Source organism: Camelus dromedarius, chromosome 10, assembly GCF_036321535.1.
Source record: "Camelus dromedarius isolate mCamDro1 chromosome 10, mCamDro1.pat, whole genome shotgun sequence".
NCBI classification, from domain to species: Eukaryota; Metazoa; Chordata; class Mammalia; order Artiodactyla; family Camelidae; genus Camelus; species Camelus dromedarius.
In genome coordinates, this window is record NC_087445.1 from 14,949,896 (window position 1) to 14,970,162 (window position 20,267).

The 20,267-nt window shown below is 33.4% G+C and overlaps 1 protein-coding gene across 1 annotated transcript in view; it reads left to right on the forward strand.

Moving 5' to 3' along the window:
• CAAP1 (caspase activity and apoptosis inhibitor 1) overlaps positions 1-20,267 on the forward strand; it is a 44,329-nt gene that overhangs the window by 16,000 nt on the left and 8,062 nt on the right. Inside the window, exon 5 of the mRNA XM_010985506.3 lies at positions 8,993-9,066. Within this exon, the coding sequence (XP_010983808.2) occupies positions 8,993-9,066 (74 nt within the window). The remainder of the gene's footprint in view (positions 1-8,992; positions 9,067-20,267) is intronic.

The window sequence follows — 20,267 nt, forward strand, 5'->3', positions numbered from 1 at the left end:
ACTACTTTGAAACTTGAAAGTAGTGAGTGTTAATTTATGACAATTTTAATAGGAATAAGATGTAGGGACTATAAAGATAGAATATCCAGTTTCTAAATACCTTTTTAAAAAGGTGAAGAATGGGATTATCACCTTAGTTCACCTTAGGTAAGTAAATGAGCAAATTTGTATTGAGGTAGTCTGAAAACTTTAACATCTATAATATTATAGTGTTTAAAAACTATTAGTATTGTGAAAAGATTTGCAGCTGTTACAGATTATAAGTTAATAAGAACAACAATTTTAAGTAAATAAGGTAATATGGAGGCTTGGAATTAGAGCGCTGTCTTTGGTTGGAGATGTGCCTAAAAAGAAGCTTTATTGTAGCTAAAGTAGCACTAAGAAATGAGAACAGATATTAGCTTGGCCTATAGTGTGAGTTGATTATGCTCTAAAGAATATGTTTGTAATGAAATTTAAGTCTTGAATAGTGCAAGTTAAAATAATCAGGATTGAGGTTTTTATATATAAAGACTAAAACTACAAACACTTTAGGGGAAATCTTAGCAGTGTTTTAGAATTGCTCTAATAAATATCTTTATGAATTTTAAATTAATGTGCTTTTAGTGAATGATACTGAGGGAAATGTCAGTGGAAATGAAGCTCTATTTCTCTACGGATAATAAGCAATGTTGAAATAATAATATCCCAGTTCTGGAAGACAAAGAAATTTCAAAATTCAGATTCACAGACTAAGGTATACTGCACAGTAGGTCCTATGGGAGTATTCTGGAACTATTGTTCCTAGTCACTGCTCCTTAGCAGAGGATGGGCCATGTTCTGAATTAGTTGTTATCAAATTCCACTTTTGGATGATTAATTTTAAAAAATAAGATACTCCTAAACAGGCCTTAGAGATTGTAGGTAATACATATAAGTGGAACAACAACTAGAATTGTGTGTGTGACCACTCTTCTGTTGCTGAATCCTGGCAGTGATGTGTGGTAGAACTCTGATGCTGTTTGTTAGTTGAGTAAAAAGAGAGAGGTTAGTAGCTGCGTTAGTTTTCCTTTTGTTTTTAGTAAGGGAAAAGCTTCCATGTCCTTTTTGATGAATTACAGTTGTCTTGTAGGTTCAGCTCAGCTGTCATTAGAGAACTAAGAGTTTGATTTGTTTCAGTTCAAGTAACATGTATTTCTTGAGTATGTATGTGTAAGTAACTTTCAAACAGGCAATAGTGCTCAGCCAAATGCTAAACTTTCAGTGTCAATAAAACTAAATTTGTTGTGAATAAAAGAGTCCTTCATAAATTGCTATTATTAAACTTCAATGGAGTAAAGTGTTTGAATAAAATTTCAAGTGCTCTGGAGCATTGAATTAATGGGCAGCAGAAATCTACAGTACATAATTCAGTAAGCATTTTTATCAGTGGGTACAAAAATAGGCCTCAAGCAGACCCAAGACCCAAGTAGGCATATTAGGAATAATACCTTCAGAAATTGACCTGTGATTCATCCAACTCACATAACCTCTGGAGTATATAGGGTCATTTCATACCAGTTATTTATTTATTGAACTATGCTGTGGAAAATTTCAGTGTATAGTGAATCCTTGAATAACTGTCACCCACTATGTTCCCTCCCATATTGTCGTTTTCCCATCAGTCATTTAACTGCATCATCCTGCTGCTCAAGCACTCGATTAGATGTAAGCAAGTAGCTTTCCTTTTCTCTGCTCTTCCCTTGTCACTTTAAAAAAATTCTAAGTTTTTCTTTATCACTTACCTGATTCTTTGTATTAATTGCCTTTTCCATTTCACTTGAAAGATAAATTCACTAATGTTCAGCATAATAAACTTAATGACTGTTCTTTTTTTGTTGTTGTTGTTTTTTAATTGAGTTATAGTCAGTTTACAATGTGCCAATTTCTAGTGTAGAGCACAATTTTTCAGTCATATATGAATATACATATATTCATTTTCCTATTTTTCACTGTGAGCTCCTACAAGATCTTGAATATATTTCCCTGTGCTACACAGTATAAACTTGTTTATCTGTTCTATATATACCTGTCAGTATCTACAAATCTCAAACTCCCAGTCTATCCCTTGGCAACCACAAGTTTGTATTCTATATCTGTGAGTCTGTTACTGCTTTATATTTAAGTTCATTTGCCTTCTTTTTTTTTTTTTTAATATTGCACATATGAGTGATATCATATGATATTTTTATTTCTCTTTCTGGCTTACTACACTTAGACTGACATTCTCCAGGGACATCCATGTTGCTGCAAATGGCGTTATGTTGCCATTTTTATGGCTGAATAGTATTCCATTGTATAAATATACCACCTCTTCTTTATCCAGTCATCTGTTGATGGACATTTAGGTTGTTTGCATGAGTTGGCTATTGTAAATAGTGCTGTTATGAACATTGGGGTGCAGGTGTCTTTTTGAATTAGAATTCCTTCTGGTTATATGCCCGGGAGTGGGATTGCTGGGTCATATGGTTAAGTCTATTTTTAGTCTTTTGAAGAATCTCCATACTGTTTTCCATAATGGCCTCACCAAACTGCATTCCCTCCAACAGTGTAGGAGGGTTCCCTTTTCTCCACACCCTCTCCAGCATTCATCATTTGTGGACTTTTTAATGATGGCCATTCTGACTGGTGTGAGGTGATACCTCATTGTAATTTCATCTGTTTCTATATTTAGCTAAATAATAAAACTATGATAACCACATTGGGAACAAACACAAATGACTTAGTAAGCAAAAACTTCAAATGGTGGGAGAAGTGCACTAGTGCACTCCTTTGTATAAATATAAAGGGTTATTTTTTCTGCAGTCAGATTTTTGCATTTTAAATAATCCATAAGTAGAAATATAGACAGCGGCTTATGTGAGTAGGATGAACCTGAGCTCTTTTCCGTATATTCAAATCAAAGATAAGGCCTCATATCCAAAGATCTGGTGAATGAAGATACATTTGTTTTGTGATAACCTAAAATAATTAAATAATATATGTAACTTTTAAAAGATTCCCTGTAATTTTTTTTCTTCCTTTAAATGCTACCACCTGACTTGAGTTAGAAAAAAGGAATTTCACTGTATCAGGTTGTTTTCATTTTTACTTTTTATTGTATAAAATGTCAAGAATATAGAAAAGTAGAGAGGGTAGTGTAATGAAACGCCCACATAACTATTGCCTAGATCTAACAATTATTACAACTTTCCATAATTGCTTCATCTGTTCTTTTTAAGTATTATAAAGTGAACTGATTCTACATATTTGTCTGAATTTCCAGAAAATAAGGACATTTTTCCATGTAGCCATGTATCTGGTGTCTGTTATTTAGCAGCTTTTTATTTGAATGGTAAATACATGCACGCAATAGCAATTTTTTTAAAGTATATAGTGAAAATAAGTCCTACTCTTTTTTCTGTTCCCCATTCTGAGTCCCTTTCTGTAGGCAACTACAGTAAATCAGTTTCTTGTGTATCCTCCCAGAGATATTCTATACATTTACAAATGTGTAAGTGTATGTGTATTTTTTCTTCTCACACAGATGGTAGCATACTGTGCAAACTGTTTGGTACGTTTTTTTCATCTAACTGTTTCCATATAATAGTATGTCTTTTCTTGGATTTTGTTCTAGCCAGTGCATATAAGGCTTCCTATATATATATACGTGTATACTATTCCATTGTTGGCTGTGGCAAAACAGTCCATTGGTGGACATTTAAATGTTTACTATCTTTTGTTACTATGTATGATAAGAATATCTCTCTATATAAGTAATCCTTTTCTTCTCTGATTATATGTAGTGTAAATACCCAAAAGTTAATTGTTGGATGAGATGTTTGGGCATTTGAAATTTTAACAGATATTGCCATAATTGACTTTTACAGGGTTTAAACCAATTTATACCTCTCCCCTCCCCACCCATATCACCTCTTGGACAACTGTTTCTATAAGGAGAAAGTCTGCATAAATGTAAACAGTGAAGGTTCTAGAGTTAAACTGCATTTTTGACAGCAGAACTCCACAGCTTACTGTCTCTCTGACCTTTGGCAAGTTAACCTCTCTGGGCCTCAGTTTCCTTTTTTTGGAGAATACGTGTAATATCAGTGCCTACAAATAGGGTTGTGATGATGATTAAATGAGAGAAAGATTGTAAAATGCTTGAAATAGTACCTATCACATGGTAAGCCAAAAAATATTGCTATATTTGTTTTAGAATTTTTACTCTGAATCTGTAACAGTAACTATTCTTAAAATTCCACTTTACACTGATGAGTATTGTGGATTCCCTCCCCCTTTTCCTGTTGTAAAAGCCTAAAGAAAGCAAAATAATTCATTATGATTTGTAATTATTATTCTTTACTGTTACTGCTTTTTAAAAAACAGTTTATTGTTTACAAATGTCAAACTTTTTCATTTGTTACAAAAATAGTTTAAATTAAGAGAAAATACTGTATACATATTTTAAGGCATGAAAAATTTTTCTCATAAATGAGATCAATTTGTTATACTGCAATTACTCTATAAGCTCAATTCTTTTAGACATATTTTTGTATTACAAAGAGGTTGACTGTGTGCTTGCAGTCTGGTCAACGGTAATACATAGGTTATCTGTACCCCACTTAATGTTCTTGTGTCCTTCATAAATTGCTATTAGGCTGTAATACTGAGGTAGACTATCTACATGATAGGGTAAGCTTATCAGAAATAACAGGATACGTTTTTCAGAAAACCTTCACAGAAATTATTAGTAATCATTGATAGTACTGTGACCTAATGCTTAGATATGACTCCACATTCAAAGTAGTAGAATGCTAGCATGTCCAATTTGTGCACCTTTAAATAAAGCACTTACAAGGTGATCTCATACAACTTTTTCAATAGGGAAAGGCTTGTAAACAGGAATATTGGGATAGAACAAAGAAGAGACTTTGTTTTTCCCGAATGTTGTATAGGTAGAAAAATACAGTATATTCTCTTTTGAGTCTGGCTTCTTTAACTTACCATAATGCATTTGAGATTCATTTATGTTGCTGTGTATATCAGTAGTTTCTTCCTTTTTCTTGCTGTGTAGTCAGTATTCCATTGTGTGGGTATACCATAGTTTGTTTATTCATTTTCCAGTTGGGATGATCCTGTATGCAGAAAAGTGACCCTGGAAAGATGTTTACAATCTAATCTCCAGAACCTTAGAATGTGTTACTTTGTATGACAAAAGAGATTTTGCAGATTTGGTTAAGGTTAAGGACTTTGAGATAGGGAGGTTATCCTGGATTATCCAGGTTATCCCAATTTAATCACATTGTATTCTTAAAAGTAGAAGAGGAAGACAGTAGATCAGAGAGAACTGACATGAGAAGACCTTGACTAGAAGCTGGAAATGATCCTCCGTTTACAGCCAACAAGGAAACAAGGGATTTTGGTCCTACAACCTCAAGGAACTGATTTATGCCAACAACCCAAATGAACAGGAAATGAATTCTCTCCTAGAGCCTACAGAAAGGAATGCAGCCTGCAGACACTGATTTTTGTCCTGTGAGACCCATCCCAGATTTTTGACATACAGAACTGTAATATACATTTATGTTGTTTTAGATTATTGATCATACATATGTTGGGTCTATTTCTGGATTCTCTTCTGTTTTACTAATCTAGATGTTTATCCTTTCTCTGATATCTTTCCTGTCTTGATCACTATAGCTTAATAGTCTTGAAATGTGATAGTGTGCATCCTTTAACTTTGGTATTCTTTTTCAAAATTGTTTTGGCTACTCTAGGTTCCTTGCCTGTCTCTAACTTCTAATAGTAGAGAGCTCATAGAATGATAGGCTGGCTTCATTCAGTATCTAGCTTTACTCCCAGGACAGTGGAGAGAATCAAGGGTTATACCTATTGTTAAGCCAGTTTGCCTGATTCTTTGTTAACCAACTTTTGCTGAATGGGAAGAGTCCTTCTGGTTTGGTTTTCTTTCTTTATCCTTCTGTGAAGGTATCTTCCCAGTATTTTTCTTTGGACAAGAAATGAATTTTTTTTTTCTGTTTAGAAATATATTTTAAACCTTAGTAATTCACATGTGTGGTTGTTCTTGATTAAATCCTACAGATCAGCCCCCAGTGTATTACTCTGATTTTACAAATTTGGAATTACAAGAAAAGATCAAGGGTGAAACTGTTTTTGGGATAAAAGAAAGTTAGACTAGTGTTGGTATGAGAACTTAAATCCCAAGGATAGATAAAAGGGCTCTCTTATAATTCAATATTGTACATTAAGCTATATAAGGAGCATTGCAGATGGTAGAAGAGAATTGGGGGGAGAAAACAGGCTTTTTTTTTTTTTTAATGGAAAAGAGCACAATAAGCATTTCAGGATTCTTAACCCAAACCAGATTTAGTATTGTGTTCCTTCCCTCCTTTTCCCTTTTCACCTTGTCTCTAATTGTTATAAAATTCTTATATAGTTTTAAAGTGTTTGATAGAAATGTTTAAATATTATATTCAAATTAAATATAAGATGCAATTGCTTTAGTTTTCCTAACTCTGACACTTAGTATGTTTTATCACTTGGGAATAGACATTTTTTATTTTCATAGATCTAAAAATAAGAATAAGACATGTACACTTAGTTTTCTTGTACTTTAATATACTTTCTTTTTTGTTTCTATCTTGCTTTTCATGCTTTTTAGTGAAAAGCTTTAAATTGTATTAGAGAACTCTGAATATATATAATAATTTTAGTTGCAAATGTATGTCTTAGAAAAATTAAAATTCCAAACTATTTTCTGGAATTTTTTTCGGCTTTGGATGATGCTAATGTAAAAGCATCTAGCTTTTCACTTTTCAGCCACAAGGTGGTATACTACATCTACTGTCTGAAATTCTTTTTGGTGACTTTCTTCAACAGCCTGATCAAACTCAAGAGAAAACAGAACACTATAAAAGTTTACTTTGGGCAATAAAAGAAATTGTTTGTAACAGCAGATAATCTTTATAGAGGGCTCCAGTTTTATTTGAAGGGGATTCAAGGAGCTTTCACAAAGAAACTAATGCATAATATACATTTCACTACATTATTATTAAAACTTATTTGGAAATAATTTCAGAATTATTAAAATATTTCAGAGATAACAATGATATAAGAAACACATACACCCTTTACCTGGAATTACCTATTATTAATATTTTATCCTATTTGCATATGCTCTCTTATTACATGTGTCTTTTCTTCTGAAACATTTGAAGCTAAGTTACATGCATCATGACACTATGTGTCTAGACACAACATTGGACTTTTCCTAAGAATGTGATACTCTTTTTCACTTAACCACAATACATTGTTAACTTCAGTAAATTCAGCTTTAGTAATTTTAACATTGATAAAATACTTTTATCCAATCTGCCGTCAGTATTTGTGTTTGTCATTTGACTCAGTAATATCCTTTATTATGTTTTTCCCCCATCCAGTTCAGCAGTTTCAAGTCAGTCATAACATTTAATTGTCTTGACTCTTTCCCCGCCTTTAACCTAGAATATTTCCACAGTCTTTATTTGTCTTTTATAACATTGACGTTTAACTCTCCTCACCGCTTTTAATAGAACATTACTCATTTCCACTTTGGGTTTGTCTGATGATTCCTAACGATATAGGTTATACATTCTCAGCTATAATAGTGCATAAATGATGTTGTATCCAAGGTATTAGATATTCCCACTGTCCTTTTAATGGTGATGTTGCATTATGTCTTTGTTCAAGTCATTTAGATGTATGTGTTTAGAAGAAGAAATAAGTGCTGTTCAAGGATGTGTAAGAACAAACATTAATGTTCCCAGTAGGTAAATCTAATTTGATGTTAGGCTCATGGTAGTGTATTTTAATTTTACTCTTTGTAAAGCTTTTAATGTAGTATTGATGTTTAATCTGTCCCTAGATTGCCAAGGAGTGTTGTTGATATCCTCCTTCAGACCTGTGAGTCATTTTGGTAAAAGAATAAAATCTGAGTAGGTGATATTAGACAGAAAGAATGTAAAAAATGGAGATACCTCAATTATAAATCTCTAAGATGTCACAATAATAAATTCAAATATTTTCATAGTCTCTGAGTTTGTACTTGTAATAGTAAAGTTTTATTACAAAACAAACTTGTAAATGCCAAATATTTTGACTGCAAAGAAAATTGTAAACTTCTCAAAAATGATTACAAATTTTTATCCTTTGGTTATTTGATAGGTTTCTTATTAAGTGGATAAAAAAAGTTTTGTGAATAGGAAAATTTCTGAAATATTTCTAGTGTATTAGTCTTAGGGTGTGTATAAAAATTCTCAGAAGGCAATCGATACTTATTTTATAGAAAATAGTCATTTTGAATCTTTACAGTTAATTTTTTGACATTTGCTGAAAAGTATTTGTAACATCAATATTAAGATTGTATAATGCCTTCTAAAAAGGAGAATTAGTTTAGTTTGCAGCTTTTTTATAGAACCTAGTGAATCAAAGTATTTTTTATGGCATAATCTTATACTTAATCCATTTACTTTGATTACATATGTATATTACAAATGAAATATGTATTTCCCACATACTGTGGCCCTCAAAGCATTTGAGGTATGAAGTTAAATGAATATAAAATAATTTGAATGCCAAAGTGTCCATTAAATTTAATAGTTGAACTTGAGAAACTGCTGGATTCTTCTGTGAGTTATTATTTCTCCCGTCAGCTACCCTGCAGAGTATTGGAAGGGAGAAAAAATTACCAGGTTTGCCCCTTGATTTTACAAAGAAGTATACTACTTAAATCAGTAGTAGTTTATAGCTGCTGCTTCTGACACTTGTATCCATGTTTCTGAGTTTCCAGAGTGCACTGAATGGTACCCTGGGGGCTAAGAAGAATTCTGTGTGTCTTCTCGAGTGTATAACTTAGTTCTAGGAACCTCAGCAGTAAATATTATTTGATTGAATATAGTTTAAAAATTTGTTTTTATTTATTTTTGCTCCTCAGACAAGACGTCTGTATAGATTCTACTTCATCCCTGAGAGAGAACAAGCAACCTGAAGGTTTGGAATTAAAACAAGGTATGAATCAAGTACTTAACTTTTTCTGTAACATTTACCTAAAAATTATAAGCATTTTAACAGTAATAAATTTTCAGTCTTCCAGCCTGCCCCCATTTTACACATAGGGGAGCAGAATAGTTTATTTGGTGCAAGATCAAAAGAGAAGGAATACAGTTTTTATTTCATGACTCCTTTAACCAGTGTAGTGGTTCTGCCTTGGTGATATGTAGTTACAGATGTCACCAGAAAGTGTCATCTTGAATAGTTATAATTCAATGATCTATTATATTTTCTCAGCTGCAAGATATTGTAGCTATGTTAAACGGATAGCTTGAGTTGAATGTGGAAAAAATAGGTTTTATAAGATAACTTTTTTCTCTCTTTTTGTTTGCAGAGATATTTTGTTCTTGTTTACTTTCTTCCTTATATATTGCTTTCTATAAATCAGTAATATTACTAGTTAGCAGACATAAAGTGATAATTTGTTATTTATTCAAGCCAGGTAGATCAATGGACTAATCTTTTAGATGTCTTTTTTTCTCATGCCTAGTAGGGAAAATTGAATATAAAGAAAATTTTGTTAGTTACTCAAAGGCTACCTCACATTTTCCCTTTTTCCTGATAAAATTACTTCAGAGCAGTGAGAATCTGTTGCAGCCAAGAGGGTTATGTTGCTTTCATGTAAGCAACTAATCTTTGATGGCTTAGAATAGTTTCTGTGAAACTTGAGTCATAGGGACTTATTTTGTAGAGAAACAGGTCATCATTTAGGCAGAATTTATTTTTTTTAAGCTGTGGCCTGTATTACTAATGTTTAATAAGCAAAGTGAAAAAAATTTAATTTTGTGATTCCTTCAATCTGTATGTGGAGAGAAAAAATATCTAGGTTTTCTGTAATTCTAACCTATGTGCTCTGCATTTATAAATATTTCTGATGATTTTTGAGAATTCCAGGGCTTTTCAGAAGTCCTGTTGTGTTAACTTCTTAAATAACCAAAGTTATATCTTTGTATTACTTCTATGAGCACCTCTGCAGACATAAACTCAGCTTCATAATTTCATTCACATTAATTTTTCATGTATAAATACATGCTAAGCACGTATTGTTTCCATGTAATATAGTCATAGTCATGTAACTCTTGCACACCATCATATAATTTAACAGCACTATTGTTGTTTCTGCCTTTGTTTCTCTTCTTTGCATTTAATAAGCAGGCAGTGTGGGAGAGTATGCTATTAGATTATCCGTGGAGAAAGGAATGCCATATAAAGGATAGAAAAGTCTAGAATGGGCAGGGTGATTCCATTTCCCAGGGAAAAAGGAGTGGAGGCTCTTCAGAAAAGAATGCTGCCCTCTAAGGGAAGGTGTTTTTCTGCTCTCATGTTCAGGTACCTGGAGCTTTTCATTACTCCCTTCCTGGTGCCAACAGCCTATTTTGCTGTGTGTGTGTGTGTGTGTGTGTGTGTTTTTTTTTAGTGGTAACTTCAGTCATTTGAAAATTAGCATTAGAGGCAGAGAAGGAGAGGAAAAGAACTCAGAGTAGCCAGATACCACAAAACCCAGGGTTTTTATGCTTAGGAGCCTTATAGATACTCGGAGGTCCTCACCTAGGCATCATAAACATTAGGTACACACTGTCATCAGTGACAACAAGCAGAGTGAGAAAACGAGAGATCCAAGCACAGAGGTACCGTTGTGCAGTACAGTTCATGCTGTGACTAAATCTGTAGAAAGTGGTTAAATTAAGTTTTAACTGTTTTTAGAAAGCAGGGGAATAAGTAAGACCTTTTAGAAAAATGCCAGTAAAAATGGTTGAAATATAAAATTATGTTGCATAATGGAATAAATGTAAGTTATTTAAAAGATTCAATTGTGTGGAACATCATGGAGATAAATAATAATATAGCTGAAATCTGAACCAGATGGAAGTAACTTGCTTGGAGTTACCCAAGAAGCTGAGGTACCCCAGGAAACAGAAATCCTAGTAGGCTCAGTAAAGATTATTGCCATTTTTCTAAATGAACTAATATTGTCTTTTTTTAATACGCAAAACTTTCAAAATTGATTTAATATTATCTCTAGCTTTTCTTGCATAGCTAGCTTTTTTTGCTCAGTTAGCTCAATAAAAATATAATTCTCTTTGTGAATGCATTGTCATTTTATTTAATGGCTTGATCATTTAAGAAAATTCACTGAAGCCTATTTAGTACTCATGTAACTCTTTGTTCAGTAGACCAAAATATAAAGCAGCATTGAATTTTCTCTTTGTTCTTTCAGAATAAAATAAATCTTATTTTATGCTCTATGAATGCTATGTGATATTGGCAGGTTATTTAAATTATATTTTCAGTTTTTTTCAGCTTATAAAGTACTCAATATTGAGAAATATTAACTTTGAATTAGGTAAATTGAAATTGGCATTTCTTTGTCTAGTATTGGTATTATTTTTCTTATTAGGAATTTATTTATGAAACTGGCTGTGCTGAAGATGAGTATCAGATTGTGCACTAACTTCTACCTTCACTGTTTGAACATTATTTAAATGTAAATATAATCTACTAGTTGATTGGTTGGTACTGTAATAAAATAGAAACTCTTCTCAGGATTAGTGTCCTAAGTTACTCATTTTTAGCAGGAGGGCAGTTGTATAAGAATGGTTATAAATTTTCTAAATTGGTCATTTGTGCTACAATTAAAAAAAAAAGAAAACTTTGCCAAAGGTATTTAGTACATAGAAAATATTCTTAAAATATCAAACAAATCTTTACTAATGTTAATGAATTCTCTCCCTATATATTTATGTATAAATAAATACATTTATGATGTTCAGTAATATTAAAACAGTGGCCTATACTTAAATTGTTACTTTAAAGTTTACAACTGAGGATATGTGTAATTTTGCAGATTATTCTCCTTTATAACTTCAAGAATTAAGCTCTTATTTTTGCATTCAATCTTGGAAGTTGTTATGGGAAATTTTCTTAACTACCCATGAGAAATAACCAAGTTAAAACTGTGTAGTTAGATTGAAGAGTTGAGATTTGTAGTGGTCACTTTAAAATATTTAAAGGGCTGTCAAGTGGAAGACTGCTTAGCCTGGTTCTATATTGCCTCTGAGAGTAAAAGAAGGTCCAGTATATAAGGTTATCATTAAATGATTTTAGTTCCATTTATTTATTTCAAAAAATCAGATGTATCAGAAAATGCGTTAGGCTGCCATCTGAGATTATGTCCCTATTGCTGAAGGTATTTGAACACTAGTTACATAAATGGCCACTTGGTGGTGCAGTTGTAGAGCAGATTCAAGCCGTGTTTGAATGGATGTTTGGCTTTGATCCTGAAGTTCCTTTCTGTCAGATTTTGTAAAGGCCAGTACCTAGTGCAGTGTCTGCACTTGGGAAGAGTGCTCTTAATAACTGTTTTCTTAAATTGTTTAATGGAAGCAGAATGAAATACACAATTTTTTCTATCTCAAAATTTTAAAAAATTCTGTTGGAGGAAAAGATGCTAGGTTTTTAGTCTTTTAAGCTGTATGATAGTTCCTTGACATGCATTCACTTGAATACAGTCATAAAAGTAAATAATGTAACCATATGGTATATAAAATGATCACAATGAATGAGACATTGACTGCATCTGACTCTGAATCTTTTACATTAGTTTATTCCTGTGAAAATTCTTTTTTATTAGAGACAGACGATGCAAACACACACAAAATATGCACACAGACTTTTGCTGTGGTTAGGCTCAAATCTTGCCACTTTTTAATGTAGTGGCCTCATGCAATTATGTCCTTCTAAGTCAACAGTTTAAATGATAGATAGCTTTAAGAATTATCTTGATAAGAACTTCAAGAAGTTGAAGATGGGCTTTAATAGGGTAAAATTGTTTTCAGTGGTTAAACTCTGTGATAAAAGTTTCACCTAGTTGTCTTCTATCGGCTTCTTTCAGCCTTTCAGACCACTGGTCACCAAATTGTGTTCATACACACTTCCTGAGAGTTCAGGAAGAAAATACTAGAACTTCCAAAGTAAATCAGTACATATAAGCATATGTTTAAATCTCTCTCTTTTAAAATTTCTGATCAGATGTGTATAATTGTAGTGGTGCATATTAATTTATTATAATTGTATGTATTAATTTATAAGTAAATAAAAATATGGTGGGACAGGTACTTAAATGTTTTCACTGGTAGGTTTATGTAAATGATGAAGTTGAGAGACCACTCTTTTAGACTATTAATAAAGAATTGATGGTGACCTTAATGTATTCATTTATTACTTCTAAAAATATTAAATATGATATGAGATTTTTCTATCATTTAGCAAAGCTGTTAAACATAAAACTGGACGAGGCTGTTTAAATCCTTAAGGTGAAGGATAAAGAAAAAAATCCAACTAATTTTTGTTCTTGTTGATTTTGTCGTTACTGTTGTTCTGAGGTGGTATTGCACTAGGAGAAGCAAAAGTAGGCACATACAGGGACTAGAATAAGACGATGAAGAAATGAATTTGCAGGTACAAAGGGGTTGAGTTTTGCTGAAAAGAACTTCACAACCATGAAAGAATAAATACAAGTTACAGAAATTTAAAAAGATACTGAGAAAAGATGTCATCAGAGACTTTTATTGCTCTGTTAAAGAAAAGACAGTGAAGATCATCAGTTAATTAAGAAGCATTTTTAGGCCAAGAGTTTTCCAGGAAGAAATCTCTGGATTGGCAGATGAATTGTACGGCCCCTTCCTTTGAAGACCTCAGTTGCAGGCTTGAGTGTTGAGGGCTGTGAGGAGTTTGAAAGGACAGTGTTACAAGGCTGTTCCGGAGCTGGAAGCAGAGAAGCACAAGTACTGCTGATCTGTTTTCGAAGTTTGAGTCTGATTTCTTTCTTCCTAGCCCTTGATTATCTCTTTGGCTCTAACAAATAAGTACTCCCAGAATACAGCTTCTCAACACTAGTTAACTTCTTTATTAAAGGATTTTAGAAAACTTGTTCTGGGGAAATGATGTCCAGTTCAGCAGTTGTAAAGTAAAAAGAGACTGGTATAACCATAGTGTGACTTAAGAATTTATATTGCTTTTCTCATTCCTTTGAGCTTTTTCACAAGTTATTACCAGCAATGACACCAAATATGATCCTCTCTGCTTTTTAATTTGTGTCTTTCTATGAGTAGTAGTTGGAAGAAAGGGTGAAAATTACATTTTATATGGCAAATCAGCCCATACTGTTTCTGTACCTTTTGAAGGCCCCTCTGTTACATTTAAATATGAGACTTTTCTGGATTAAGGGGGGAAAAAAGTAAACTGACAGTATTTTTGTTTGCATTGTGCTCTGTGTGTGTTTTGTCAAGAAGTTATGAAGAATTTGATGTGGTATTTTGAGAGAAATGTTTGTTTCCACATTTCCTTAAATTATACTCATTTTAAACATTCTATCTTGTGATGCATTTCGTAGGATCCTAGACATAGTCTTAGGGCAGCTACTCTGGAGGTTACATACTCCAGACCTTCCTCAGATGTGTGGATTTCCTTTGGATCCTTTGTGCTTTTTGGTCATTATGTTCTCATCCAGTTCTGGTAGGAAAAGTTCCTTCATATATAGAAATTCTCCTGCAAAAGGAAAAATAGTAAATACTAGGCTTGAAATCAGATTTTGTAACAAGTTCCTGAACTTTTTATATACCCCACACTGTAGTCTGTGATTTAATTATCATTTTTGGTTGCTATATCAAATAGTTGATACATATCAAGCTTATAGTTTACAAGCTTTATTTTCATTTTTAAAAACAAATACTTTAATTTTTTGAACAGCTTTAAATTAGAGAAAATTATAGAAAATTAAATTACAGAAAAATTAAATGGAAAGGAAGTTCAGAGTTACTGTAGTCTCACATGTACCACCTCTTCTCCCAGTTTCCCATATGATCATCTTGCATTAGTGTGGTAAATATGTTACAATTGATGAGCCAATATTAATACATTATTACTAACTGAAGTCCATAGTGTACATGAGGGTTGATTCTTTGTGCTGTGTGTGCTGTGGGTTTTGACAACTGTGATAGCATGTATCCACCGTGACAATATCATACAGTATAGTTTTACCTATTTATCCCTTTCTTCCTCTGTCTCTCCCCTAAACTCCTGGCAACCACTGATATTTTTACTGTCTCTGTAGTTTTGTCTTTTCTGGAATGTCATATAGCTAGAAACGTAAAGTATATAGTCTTCTCAGATTGACTTCTTTCACTTAGCAATATGCATTTGAGGTCCTTTATGTCTTTTTATGGTTTGATAACTCATTTCTTTTATTGCTGAATAATCTTCCATTGCCTGAATGTACTGTTGTTTGCTTATCCATTCACCTATTGAAGGACATCTTGGTTGCTTCCAAGTTTTGGCAGTCATGACCAAAGCTGCTATAATCATTTGTATGCAGATTTTTGTGTGGACACAAGTTTTCAATTCTGGGTAAATACCAAGTTAAATTTTGTAAGAAACAGCCCTGTACCATTTTCCATTCCCACCAGTGATGAATCAGAGTTCCTGTTGTCCTACTTCCTTGCTAGTATTTGGTGCTGTCAGTGTTTTGGATTTTGGCCATTCTAATTGGTACTAGTTTTACTTTGCAATATCCTAATGGCATGTGATGTTGAGCATCTTTTCATATGTTTCTTTGCCATCTGTATCTCTTCTTTGGTTAATTTGTCTTTTCAGATCTTTTGCCCATTTTAAAATTTGGCTGTTTTCTAATTATTGAGTTTTAAGAGTTCTTTATATTTTTTGTATACCAGTCCTTTATCAGATATGTTTTGCAAATATTTTCTCCGAGTCTGTGGCTTGTCTTTTTATTCTCTTAATATTTATTCACATTTAAGAAGCACTTTTTAGGTCTTTGTCTCCTACGTGTTATATTTACTTAGTTGGGTAAAAGAGACACACAAGAAGAAGATATGTTCAACCTGAACCGACATTCTAATTTGTGAAGGTTTTGTGATTGTTCTGATTCTGTTAAGATCTGGGAGGCAGTAATAGAAGGTTTCAATGCATAGATTTTTCAAAATATACTTGGGTTTGAATTTTGGTTCTGCCACTTTAGTTGTATGAACTGCGTCAAGTTACTTAAACTGTCGTCCCTCAGTTTCCTCATTTATAAAAGAGATAATGAGTGACTATTGAATTATGGTGGCATAAAGATTAAATGGATTAATGTACGTAAAGTGCTTTAGAGATGGGCTTAGTACATAGTAAGTGCTTTTCAATAAATATCAACTCTTATAATTATTTATACCATTTTTATTGTTGTTAATGATTTCTGCTTCATCACCTAAATATCATCCTGGCTGTCTCTAATTTATGAAAGTGTCTCTATATTGAATCATACTCTGCCTTTATGTAACTTCTGCCCATATGGTCCTTCTGTGTTCTTTGGATTATAGAAAATGAATATAATACCTCTTCTAAATGATGTCTCTTCAAATTTTGAAGCTGGTCCTTTCTTCCAACAAAATAATTGTTTTGTGTTAGGCACTGGGGATAGAGAGATAAATAAAATGTGTCCTGGCTTGAAAATAACCAGGAACAATAAAGGAAAACAGATGTGTAAATTAATTTTTCCTATCTATTTGTACCTGAACTTATACAGTCCCCTTCCTTCCTATTAAAATGGCCAAACTCTCTGTGTTGCTGGGACCAGCCCCTCTATTTGTATAGTGATCATATTCCCTTTTGGTACCTGTAGTTGTTTCCTTTATCAGTGCCCCCTCTCTAGTGTACTCCTGCCAGCAGCTATTTCTCTGGTCATTGCTGAGTCCTCACCTTGACCTACCAGCCATGTTTGGCACCATTGACTGTCCCCCCTTCCCTGACACTGGTCTTTATTCCCAGTCTCCTTTGCATTATGCTCTCCTCTACTTGACTTCTAAAGAGTGAGTGTCCCAGGACTTATTCTCTGTACTTTTTCTCTTTGCTACATTCCTGGTAGTGATCTTATATAGTTTCAAGGCTGGCAACTGCAGATTTATTTCTGCAGTTCAGACCTCTTTCCAACATTTGTAATATCCAGCTTACTTATTAGATGTTGAATAAGCATCTTAGAAATTAATATGTCCTAGAATACATTCTAGATCCTTCCATGATCCCCCCTCCAAAGCAACAAACAAACAATAAACAAACCTGAAATCATGCTTCTACAATCTTCTCCATCTTCATAAATAGCAATTACATTCTTCCAAAGATCCAGACCAAGAATCTTGGACTTATTCTTGCGTCTTTTCTTGTCTGTCAACAAAACTTGCCAGCTCTACTTTCAAAATACTCAGAATCCAACCACTTCAAACCTCTTTTTAGCCATATTATTCTGGTGTTGATTCTTAGAGCATTGTGATCCCTGTATTTCTGTCTGTGCTATTCTATAGTCTTTTTTTGCACACAGCAGTCTGAGCAATTATTTTAACCTATAAGAATGATCATGTCACTGTTCTTATCAAAGCCTTCCAGTAGCTTCCTATCTCAGAGCAAAATCTGAAGTCCTTCCTTCCTATGGCTAGTACCATGTGATAACATGGTGTGATGTGGTACCATGTGATGTTACCTGTCAATTTCCCCCTTGCTTACTCCTGTCCTTCATCTTTGCTTTCCTCTCCACTCTAAGCACTTTGCTTTTGCTGTTCCTCCTGCCTGCGTGCTCTTCCCCAAGATAACCATAAGGGTCTTCACACATCATTTAGATCCCTGATCAAATGCTACCTGATCTGTCTAAACTAATTAACACTACTTTTTTCAGAGCTCATAAACCTCCTAATAAACCTAGAGTCTTACTAGGAATTGATGTCAGGCTTTACTATACTGTAGTCTTATATAAGTCACCTTTTTTTGAAAACCAGAGCTATGTTGCTGTATCATGTATCTAGTTCACAGCATATGTCAGAATATGTATGGAAATCTATCAGTTGTGACTACAAGTTGTAATACCTGTCTTGCAATTTGTTCAAATCTGAGATTTATACTTATTCCCACCAGTGGGATACTCTTATTTAGGTCAAACTACTTGCTCTTTAAGATTAAACATCTCTTCTATGTCTGTGAGTCTGTTTCTGTTTAGCTATGTTTTTTTCTTTCTTTCTGTATACAGTATAATCTTGTTTATCTATTCTGCATAGGTTTCCAAGGGGGTGGGGGGTGGGAAGGGACTGACTGTGAGTTCAAAATTTGTTGATGCTGACAGGCATATGCAGAATAGATAAACAAGATTATACTGTATAGCACAGGGAAATATATACAAGATCTTGTGGTAGCTCACAGCGAAAAAAAAATGTGACAATGAATATGTGTATGTTCGTGTATAACTGAAAAATCGTGCTCTGCACTGGAATTTGACACAACATTGTAAAAAGACTATAACTCAATAAAAAATGTTAAAAAAAATCAAACATCTCTTTAAGATCAAATTGGTGAAGATGTCCCTAACCTACTTATGCTCGCCTCACCTTTTCTCTCACAGCCCTTACTATAGAATTGATTATCACCTCATTTATACCACTGTTGCCTGCTTATTTACTTCTTTTATGACACTGACCAATAATTAATAATTGTTTTAAATTCAAGAAACATGTATGATTACCTAAATTTAGGTACTGTAAGGCAAAGGATTATGTCTTAGGAGCCTTTAAGTTTTCAATGCTTGTCTGTAGTGTGTACTCATACTATTTTGAATGAGTAAATGGATGAATAGATGACTGAAAGAATTCTTTTATTCTCTTCTACCCTGTCCAGTATGTACATTGTTCTTAAAAAGAAGTGAAATACAGTATTACTTACATTTACCCTTTAACATTCTACCACCTACCCCAAAGAGAGAGTTGCTTCCAAGCTTGTTTTTTCTTTCTAGTCTTAACAAAACTGAGTTATTTTTGTTTGTCTGTTTGTTTCACTTAGCCTTCAGCTTTGTTTGTATTACTTGTATAGATTCATACCAGTCTTTTATATTAATCATTCATTATGTGCCCTTTGTAAAATATATGTTTATCATAGTGAGTAGCTTATATTTCTTTGGATTATTTCCTCATTTTGATAATTAATGTTTGGACAGGGTTTTTTAAAAAATGCGTTATCATTTATTTATTTGTTTTCTTTTTGGCATGGGAGGTAACTAGGGTTATTTATTTATTTGTTAATGGCGATTCTGGGGATTGAACCCAGGACCTTGTGCATGCTAAGCACACACTCTACCACTTGACCTATAGCCTCCCCACCTGGATAGGGTTTTATTTTTGAGCATCCTTCTGCCCTCTTGAACTGTCCTCTCCATGAGATTATTCATATCTTTTCTCCAACCATTTTGGAAACATACAGGACACTTCTTACTGTGTTTTCCACTTTTAATACTATTCAGTCTAAGGTGACAGTTATTTTTTCCAAAGGCTCCCACTACTTCCATTTTGCATACTTTCTTTTATGGAAAGAATTAGGGTGAAGCTGACAGTTTTCATTACCGTTCCTACTTCTTTAATGAAAATGTTTTTAGTTTTAGGGTAGGATTTCTAGGCTTTATGAAACATAACTACCACTTTTTTGGCATAGTGCTAATGACTAGGTGCTTACTACATTAGTATATAAAGGATTGCTTTACATTATCTAAAACTAGAATCAAGTCTTTAGTATATCTTTTTTAGGCTCCTGTTTATATTTAAGCAGGCTAAGCAATGCCACAGGAAATACAGCAGTTTGTGAAGTAGATGAGTTTGGACACATCTTCCTTGGATAGGCAGATTGTGGAGCACTGAAGTGTTACTAGCAGAGAATATTTGGGTGTGATGCCCTGTTAAATGAGTAAGTTCCAACAGATCTTTTGGGAGAATAGTTGCCTGATTCTAAACTCTGGTGCTTATAAATATGAGTACTAAAACAGCTATTCTGTCTTCCTTTCTCCCCACCCCCTTTGTGTGTGTTTATATTTATTCTTAGATTTTGATATCAAACATTTGTTCTCTTTGACCCAGTTGGTAGGAGAAATGATAAATGACACTTTAAAATATTTTCTTCCTGTTTACTTTGAGATTACTGGAGGAAGGATTATAGTCAGGAATCTCTCTTGTGTTAACCTTTTATTGTGCCCCTGTATGACCCCAAAATATTCACTTAACCTGATTGACTGTAAAAGGCTGGCAGGAGGTCCCTACTGCACTGTTTGTCCTAGGATGGCAATCTCTTCAGAGGTGACAATT